We start from the raw sequence: 9,461 nt of genomic DNA on the forward strand, positions 1-9,461 counted from the left end.
GTGGGAGGCGGACTGTCTGGGTGCCCCTGGGGCCCAGACTGCCGTCTGAGATGCGAGGGGAGTTAAGACGGTCCTGCTGGCCCTCGGCCTGCAGCCTGGGGAGAAGGACGGAGCCGGGCGGTCAGTGCCAGGCAGCTGACGAGAAGCAGGCCCTCTGCCCGGCTCTGGATGGGGAGTCCTTTGTGGGAATACGGTTCTGGAAGATTCTCTCACCCCTGCTTTAGGGGCGCACGTGTGTCGGGAGGACCGATCTGTGCCCCTAGGCCTGCCCCCACCCTGCCCCGCTCACCTCCTCTGGCCAGCTCAGCCCTGTGCTGTGGCCCTCCAGCTCCGAGGACACCCCTCCCCGGCCCCGTGGAAGCCCCGGACCCTCACACCATCCCCCTCCTGCCTGGAGCGCCTGCCCCTCTCGCTCCCTCAGGCCCAGCCTGTGGCCAGTGCTGTCCTGCAAATATACAGATAGGATCTCGCATACTCTTAGGACAAAACTTAAGCTCAGGGCAGGCCCCGGTTACATAAAAACAAAAGTAAAAGAAAAAAATAAGCAAAAAAAGATTAAAGAAAAACAAAAAAACAAACCAAAAAAACCCCGCAGGAGGAGGCCGGGAGTTGGAGATGGCGTGCATGAGCGCTCGGAGCCGCTGCCACCAAAAGCCACCACGCCAGAAACCAGGTACCTCTGCCACCAGCTGCCTCGGTGGCCTGCACCCCAGCTTCTGCCCGGGAGCCCCCCAGGGCCCAAGCGCCTCAGTACAGAGGGTGGCAGACCCCTGCCCGCATGCCAGCCCAGCCACGTGGGCCCTCAAGCTCGGGCTGGGAGCCTGTTGCCCCCCGGGGGGGCAGTCCTTCCTCACCACGTGTCCTGCGACCTGCCACCCGCTGGCCGCCCTCCTCGCAGAGGCCCCGAGGACCCTGCTCTGTGTGTGTTGTCTGGTGGTCACAGTCTTTCTCTTGCCAAGGTCGGGAGGGCTCCTAGCTGCCCTCGACAAAGCCCCGGGGCTGGCCGGCCACCACACAGCAGGTGCTCAGGGGGAACCTGGTGGAAAGGCCGCAGTGGACAAATAATTAAGAATTTTGTTAATATTTGAAAGTCAAAGTCACAGAGGAAAGAGACAGCTCTTCCATCTGCCGGCTCATTTCTGACACAATGGTCACAGCTGAGCCTGTAAGAGCCGGGCGCATGGAACGTGTTCCCGGTCTCCCCTACGGCCGCAGCCCAAGCATGTGGGCCGTCTCCCACTGCTCTCCCAGGTAGAATCTCCAACTGGCTGAAGGCACGTTTGAATGGAGGGCAAGTGGGCAGTGGGCATTCATGAATAGAGGGCAGGCAGGCAGGCAGGCAGCGGGCATTCGTGGACTCACCAGGGCTCCTCTGGCTCCCCTGTAATGAGGAGAACCAGGAGGGAGAGGCCACAGGAAGCCACGGCCGTACAGCCACCTGGGTCCTGACCACCGAGACCCTGGCTCTCACAGTGACCTGGCCACGGCCGTGCAGCCACCCGGGTCCTGACCACCGAGACCCTGGCCCTCACAGTGATCTGGCCACGGCTATGCAGCCACCTGGCCAAGACCCTGGCCCCAGCAGTGGAGGGAGACTCACCCAGGCAGTCAGCTCTACCCTCCATCAACTTGTCCTGCCTGTGCAGGGCCCCCAGCCCTCCCCACCCCACGCGCGTGGCTCTGTGAATTCCGATCAGAGCTGAGAAGACTTGGGTGTAGATGTGCCTTATCTTTCGTTTCCTGTGGCCTCAGGCTTGGGGGCCTGTGGGGCTTGTGATTCCCCCAAAGGACTCTGGCAGGTCGCTCCAGCAGGAAGTGGTGCTGGCAGTGGGTGCCGAGGCTTCCCCCAGCACCAGCAGGCACACAGCCTCACCACCATGGCTCCATTTGTCCGAGGGCCCCAGAGCCCACTGGAGATGGATTCCTTCAGTGGCCTGTCCGTCACTGGGGCTTCTTGCTGCCACTTCCCCCCGGAAAACGTGCCTAGCTTCTCAGCTGCTACATGCCATCTCACCCACTCCCGGGGCTGGCTCAGCGGCACCCACACCCCAACTTACTGGCCTGCCACCCACGAGCCCTGGGAGGGGGTTCCTCAGTGGGGTCAGAGGCCAGACAGTCCCAGCCTGGGCTGTGAGCCCACCACCAAGAATTTACAGGAGAAGTGACTGAGGGCGTGGAGCTGTGCCAGCATTAAGCCCACCTGGGGAGTGCCATGCTTGGGGCCGACTCCAGGTGCGGGACACTGCTGGTGGCCCTGCCCTGCCCTGCCCAGTGTTTGCTTTCCCTCAGGCCTGGAACGCAGGGAGCGGCAGAGAGGGGCAGGTGGGCCACGCCAGGCGGGCTGAGCCGGATCTGAGCTGCGAGCAAGGCCAGGGCTCAGGCAGGGCTGCGAGCCCGCTGCTCAGGGGCTGGGAGCAGGCTTGGGACCACGCTCTCCATTGCAAACTGTGCCCCAACGGCCCTGGGGCCACTAGGGAGGGAGCAGAGCCGCCCTCCCCTACAGACACTACGCACAAAGCAGCAGACACACACGTGGTCCCTAACAGCTCACACTTCTGCCAGGGAGGGAACACCCCGCCCCGCCAGGACACAGGTCAGGTCAAGTGCATTACCAAATTTGCGGCATTTAATAACTTGGTCAGGCACAGCACTGATCCCGCCCAGCGGCAGGGAAGGCTCACAGTTGTCAACCGACACAGCGCAGTCGCCGGGACCTCCTCCCCCATTCTGAACACAAGCTGTCCCCAGTGCGTGTGCCACACACACGTGGCCGCCCCACGCATCCGCTCGCTTGACAAACACCCCATTTGTGTCCAAATTGGCCTCTGTTCCTTGGTGGCCATTCCTTTCATGGGTGGACAAGATTCCCACGGTGGATCTCCACCCAGTCCGAGCCCCGAGGAGGTGGTCTTGCAGCCACGTGTCCCCGTCCCAGACGGCTCTCGCCTGTCCTGGAGCAGCTGCAAGGTGACTGGTCCCTCTGTCACATCCACGTGCTGGCCTGCCCCACCCAGGCAACATGACGCGGAGCAGCTACAACAGAAATAAAAAGCACAAAAGGAAAAGGAGCAGGGCCCCAGATCCCGTCCGTGGTCCCACACGGGTTGTTCCTGGTGCTTGGGTGTCAAGGGCTAGGTCCTCAGGGCCGAGAGAAGGGTGAGGCCCTCGTGGGGCCAGAGCGACAGGGGTCAGCCAAGAGCTCCAGCTACACCTGGGGTTGGGGGAGCGAGGGGCAGGAGGCCCAGGTTCTAAACGCCAGGGACACCCCACGCCTCTCCTCGTGGGGCCTGCAGGGTAAGAGGCCAGGAGGGGCCTTGTCAGAGGCTGGCCTCTGGATCCTGCTGGAGGCAAGACTGGCCTCCAGGCTGGCCAGCGCCAGGCAGTGGGGGACCAAGGGCCTGGCCGGCCCAGCCCCAAGGAACACCCAGCCACGCTGGCAGCATCGTCAAGGGGACAGGCCACCCAGTCCTGGGTTGCAGCAGACGGCGCTGGGGACAGAGGAGGCTCCGGCCACGGGCTTCCCAGCGTAAGGCACCTGCTTGGCTGAGCTGGCAGCAAGAGGCCAGCTCGCAAGTGAAGGCTCCTGCCTCCTGGCTGGCTCGTTAGAGAAACATGGCTCTGAGCAGAATATCAGCAAAATGCAGTCACCGGGACCGTGGTCCTCCTCAGGGTCGCCCCTGTTGGGGCGTGTGGCACACAGCACGGCAGCCCCGCGACCACCAGGGTCCTGTGGTGTGAATCAAGCGCCGGTTACGGCCTGAGCGGGGTCTCCGGACTCCAGGACCATGTCCAGGTGCACCTGCTGACCTGGTGGGGCAGGGTGGGCTCAGGCCCCGCTCGCCGGTCACTGCTGACCCTCTGCCCTCACCCGTGTGAGATGGTGTCGCCGGCTCATTTGCAGACACCCTCTCCTGAGGCCACAGAGAGATGCCTGCCTGTCACACAGGGGCGCTGGGTTAACGCAGCTCTGCCACACAAGTGGCAGGCACAGGGCCGCTGGGACCGGGCCTTCCCCCGCCCGGCTCCCCGTCAGGGTGATCCCGAGTCCCACGGCATCGGGGATGCGGTGCCGCTCTGGTTCTGGGGGTCCCGGGTCTGCTGCTCCTCCTCCACCAGGTCAGCCACCAGGTTCATCCGGCAGGCCCTGAGCGCCTCCACCAGGCGGGCCACCGTGGCGTTCTCCCTCTCCGAGTTCTTCCAGACCCGCAGAGACTCCCTCACCCGCTCGGACAGGTTCCGTGGGTAGCGCTCCTCGATGCCGTCGATCTTGGCATCCGAGACCCGCAGCTGCCGCGCCAGCCGCCGCCAGTCCTTGCCCACGTTGTCGCACACAATGTCGAAGGCTGCACGCAGGTCTGGGGGCGAGAACACAGTTACACCTGAGACCTGGGGGAGACAGGTGGCCCTGCATCCCAACCCCCGGGGGGCTCTCGGCGGAGGGCAGCAGACAGGAGGCCATCGGCATGGTCAGGAGAACCCCAAGGGCTGTCTCCAGTCCTCCCCAGCCCCTGGCCTCGGCAGGTGTAACCGAGACCTCCAGGGAGCATTCTGGAATACACGGTGACAGGTGTCCGTTCCTGTGAGGCACACTGAGGCCACACGCCCTGGAAGGCCTGCAGCCCCCCGAGGCAGCGAGAGGAGTGGGGAGGGTGGCCCTGGTCGCTGTCAGCCTTTCACTCATTGAGGCAACCGAGGGCTGGGGTGGGGTGTTCCCACAGTGCCAAGCCACCAGCCTGTTTCTGGGTACCACGATCAGCTGTGGTGGTCCAGGGTCCCCAGGGTCACCAGGGACCACTGCATGCTGGCCTTCCTGTGTTACCACGATCTCCTGAATAACCGAGGGGACAGGGGGACAAGGACCCCAGCGACTTCGCTGAGGTTGGGCAGCAGGACAGTGGCAGACGGCCTGTGAGAGGAGCAGGCAGCCACCCAGTTCCTACACGCCTTATCTGGACTATAGCCCCCACAGCCCAGCACCTGGCAGCCCGTCACTCCTGCTGAACGCCTCATCTCTGTGAGCCACCACGTCCATCCATATGTAACATCTGACCTGGGGGCAGCTCCACTTCCCACCCAGCCCCCTGCTTGTGGCCTGGGAAAGCAGTCAAGGACAGCCCAGAGCCTTGGGACCCTGCACCCGCGCGGGAGACCCAGAAGAAGCTCCTGGCTCCTGATGGGTTCCTCTGCGGCAGTTACGGCCATGTGGAGACTGAACTAGCGATGGAAGAGTTGTCCTCTGTTCTCTCTCTGCAATATCTGCTAAACAAATCTAAAAGTCCAATCTTGACCGTGTTCAGCAGCTGCACTGCCCACCTGGCCACCGAGGAGCTCTGGTCCTTATGTTGCCACCACGAGGACACGCCCACGTCTGTGTCCGGCCAGGGGTGCTCCCCGCTCGGTGCCTCTCGCCCTTCTGGGTCCAGCTGCGGGCGGAGGGAGGGGTGACAGCCCCCTGCTACCCGACAGCCCCCTGCTGGACACTAAACACGGAATTGGTTTCCTTCAGAAGCACGCGTGGGTACCGCCTACAACCAATGCTACAGGCTGTGCTTGAAACTTTATTGGAAAGGAAGACAGCCATCTCCTCCCTGCGCACATCAGGAACTCCCGCTGGGAGTGTCCAGGGGCTCCTCATCACACTGCGTCATCACACTGCGCCCAGACAGGGTGTGGACATCCGCCACGGCCCTGAGCTTCGAGATTCCTGGCATTCAGGACTTCCCGACTGGGGACTCACAGCCAGCCCCCGGGCGCACACGGGCACCCACCTCACCGGGCACCCACAGCCCCTGACGCACACAGATGCCCACCTCACCGGGCACCCACAGTCCCTGCCGCACACGGGCACCCTCACCGGGCACCCACAGCCCCTGGGCGCACACACACGCCCACCTCACCAGGCACCCACAGCCCCTGGGCGCACACACACGCCCACCTCACCGGGCACCCACAGCCCCTGGGCACACTCGGGCACCCACCTCACCGGGCACCCACAGCCCCTGGGCGCACAGACGCCCACCTCACCGGGCACCCACAGCACCTGGGCGCACACACGCCCACCTCACCGGGCACCCACAGCCCCTGAGCGCACACACACCCACCTCACCGGGCACCCACAGCCCCTGGGCGCACAGACGCCCACCTCACCGGGCACCCACAGCACCTGGGCGCACACACGCCCACCTCACCGGGCACCCACAGCCCCTGAGCGCACACACACCCACCTCACCGGGCACCCACAGCCCCTGGGCGCACACACGCCCACCTCACCGGGCACCCACAGCCCCTGGGCACACTCGGGCACCCACCTCACCGGGCACCCACAGCCCCTGGGCGCACAGACGCCCACCTCACCGGGCACCCACAGCACCTGGGCGCACACACGCCCACCTCACCGGGCACCCACAGCCCCTGAGCGCACACACACCCACCTCACCGGGCACCCACAGTCCCTGGGCGCACACACGCCCACCTCACCGGGCACCCACAGCCCCTGGGCACACTCGGGCACCCACCTCACCGGGCACCCACAGCCCCTGGGCGCACACACACGCCCACCTCACCGGGCACCCACAGCCCCTGGGCACACTCGGGCACCCACCTCACCGGGCACCCACAGCCCCTGGGCGCACACACGCCCACCTCACCGGGCACCCACAGCCCCTGGGCGCACACACGCCCACCTCACCGGGCACCCACAGCCCCTGGGCGCACAGACGCCCACCTCTCCGGGTACCCACAGCCCCTGGGCACACTCGGGCACCCACCTCACCGGGCACCCACAGCCCCTGGGCGCACACACACGCCCACCTCACCGGGCACCCACAGCCCCTGGGCACACTCGGGCACCCACCTCACCGGGCACCCACAGCCCCTGGGCGCACAGACGCCCACCTCACCGGGCACCCACAGCCCCTGGGCGCACAGACGCCCACCCTCACCAGACACCCACAGCCCCTGGGCGCACACACGCCCACCTCCCGCTGTGCCCGACACACAGGGTCCCCGGCCGCCCGTCCCGCGCTCCCCGGCGCCGGCCCACCCACCTGCCGCCCCCGGCGCCGGCCCGCTCGCCGCCCCCGCCTCGAAGGCCTCCAGGCGCAGCAGCAGGTCATGGCGCCGCAGCTCGAGGAGCAGATCGCGTAGCAGGTCGGTGCGCTCGGGCTCCAGGTCGTTCTGCTCCAGCAGCACCGAGAAGAGGTCCAGGCCGCTCTGCACGCGCTCCAGCTTCCGCTTGCCCACACGCCCGTTGCACAGGAACTTGAGCTCCCTCAGCTCGTCGCTCGACAGCGAGGCGGACACCGAGTGCAGCAGCACCAGGAACGGGTCCATGGCGGCGGTGGCGACGGCGGCCAACCCGGGGAAGTCCAAGCCCGGCTGCCCGGAAGCGGCTCCCCGGAAGCGGCTCCGCGGACCCGGCCGCCGCGCACGCGCCCTGAGCACGGCCGAAGCCGTTTCCGCCCGAGTGTCCGCTGCCCCGGCGTCTGCGCCTGCGCGCTCTGCCCGGGGGAAGCCAGGCAGGGAGTTCCCGTCCCGCACCCGGTCTCCCGGGCGTGGCCGGTTCGCCCCGCGCCCTTCTTCACCGAGGAACGCGGAGTGGCCGTCCTCGGCGTCTTCCTGCCCCGGGACCTTCTTCTAGAGTGCATTAAGATTTAAGTTCCTAGAGCGACAGCCGCCACCTGTATCGGTGGCCCGGGGTTCACGCTGACCGCCGCCCGGGACGGGCGTCCCACAGCCCCTCGCCGCCCCGAGGAAAGCAGCAGAGGGTCACCCAGATGTCTGGGCCCCGGCACCCATGTGGGAGACCCAGATGGGGCTCCTGGCTCTGGCCTGGCCCGGCTCCGCGCGTTGTGGAAGTTTGGGGTCAGGGTCCACCCGCGGGGTCTTGTCCTGCATGTCTGACGCAGGGGGCTCTGCCCACGGACGCGCTCAGCTCTGCTGCCCTGTGTGTTGTGTGGTGGCCCAGGGTCTTCCTGCTGAGCTGGGACCCCCAGAGCCCGACCCTGCCTGGGTCAGAGCTTCTGCCTTCTTCCCCCCTCCCGCAACCCCAGCCCAGGGCACTCCCACACTCGGCTCTCCCTGCTGGAGTGCCCACTCCGCTGGGATGGACAGCGGCCATCTCCCTGAGCTGGCCATGTGTCCCAGAGACCCAGCCCAGGGCACTCCCACACTCGGCTCTCCCTGCTGGAGTGCCCATTCCGCTGGGATGGACAGCGGCCATCTCCCTGAGCTGGCCATGTGTCCCAGAGACCCAGACGCCACACAGGCCTGGTGCCGCAGGGACCCCAGCGAGTCGCAGCCACAGCTTCCTGCAGACCCCCGCCATGCTGGCGCCTTGCCGGTTCCTTGGCACCAGGGCGGGCCGCACACCTGCCGGACCCTGGGGAGACCGGGATGGCGCTCCCGGCCTCTGGCTTCAGCTTGGCCCAGTCCTGGCCTGTGTGGTCAGTTAGTGAACCAACAGGTGATCTGCCTCTGTGTGTGTTCATCTCAAAATCATGCTTTAGAAGATTTATTTATTTTTATTGGAAAATCAGATATACAGAGGAGGAGAGACAGAGAGGAAGATCTTCCGACCGTTGATTCATTCCCTATGTGGCCTCAACGGCCAGAGCTGCACCGATCTGAAGCCAGGAGCTCTTCCAGGTCTCCCACATGGGTGCAGGGTCCCAAGGCTTTGGGCCGTCCTCAACTGCTTTCCCAGCCACAAGCAGGGAGCTGGATGAGAAGTGGAGCTGCCAGGATTAGAACCAATGCCATTTGACAGGCAAGGACTCTAGCCACTAGGCTACCGCGCCAGGCCCGAACAAAATAATTTTTTAAGTCACACATCCTGAGCAGGAGAGTGGAGACCATGTGACTCTCCCCTCCCCCCACTCCTGTCCTGTGTCCTTGAGCTCAAAGTGTGAGGGTGAGTCGGTGGGGCGCAGGTGGGGTCCCCCCAGTCCTGCCCACAGGAAGGCTCCGATCCTCCAAGCTCAGCAGCTGCTCACCCCCATAATGGACATGGTCAGTAGGCCTGACCGCTAAGTTCTGCAAGTCGGGCACGTGCGGTTGGGGGCAAAACCCCTCCGTGGACGTGCTGGTTCCCTGGGTCTGGGAACGACCCGAGAGGAGACACGGCCTGGGCATGGCATTTCTGAGGTTTTCTGGGGCTGCCCTGCGGGACGAACCGAGGGACCCTCAGGGCAGTGGTCCCAGTAGAGGGCAAGAGAGGGTCCTGGGTGCAGGGACTTGAAGGCCAGGGTGTGTGACAGGCTGGGGTCCTCGGGGAGGTGGGCGCCAGCATGCATGCCTGCCATCACGCACACTGCTCTGCAGGCTCGCCTCACAGGCCGCCGAGCGTGAGGTGCTGTGCCCTCCAGGCCGGCCCTGGCGGCGCAGCGCCTGTGCTGAGCACGGAGCACATGTGTGGGGTGTGCTTGACCCCGTGCCGCAGGCCCAGAGGCTACAGCATGTCA

At 65.6% G+C, this 9,461-nt stretch overlaps 1 protein-coding gene across 2 annotated transcripts; it reads right to left on the reverse strand.

Annotated features, from left to right (window-relative positions):
- Window positions 1–1,835: 1,835 nt before the first annotated feature.
- Window positions 1,836–7,386, reverse strand: FADD (Fas associated via death domain). Of its 2 annotated transcripts, XR_005882943.1 has the most exons (3): window positions 7,047–7,386; window positions 3,255–4,355; window positions 1,836–3,211 (listed from the first exon to the last, which is right to left on the reverse strand). XR_005882943.1 is itself a non-coding variant. In XM_040970981.1 (2 exons), exons 1-2 carry the CDS (start codon window positions 7,330–7,332, stop codon window positions 4,030–4,032), a joined length of 612 nt encoding a protein of 203 aa, XP_040826915.1. In that variant the 5' UTR covers window positions 7,333–7,386; the 3' UTR covers window positions 1,836–4,029. The 2 variants fall into 2 exon arrangements, 1 of the variants encoding a protein (XP_040826915.1); XM_040970981.1 differs by having other exon boundaries at window positions 1,836–4,355.
- Between the last annotated feature and the right edge of the window lie 2,075 nt (window positions 7,387–9,461).

Source organism: Ochotona curzoniae, unplaced genomic scaffold, assembly GCF_017591425.1.
Source record: "Ochotona curzoniae isolate NIBS_2020 unplaced genomic scaffold, NIBS_Ocur_1.0 scaffold_4937, whole genome shotgun sequence".
NCBI lineage: Eukaryota > Metazoa > Chordata > Mammalia > Lagomorpha > Ochotonidae > Ochotona > Ochotona curzoniae.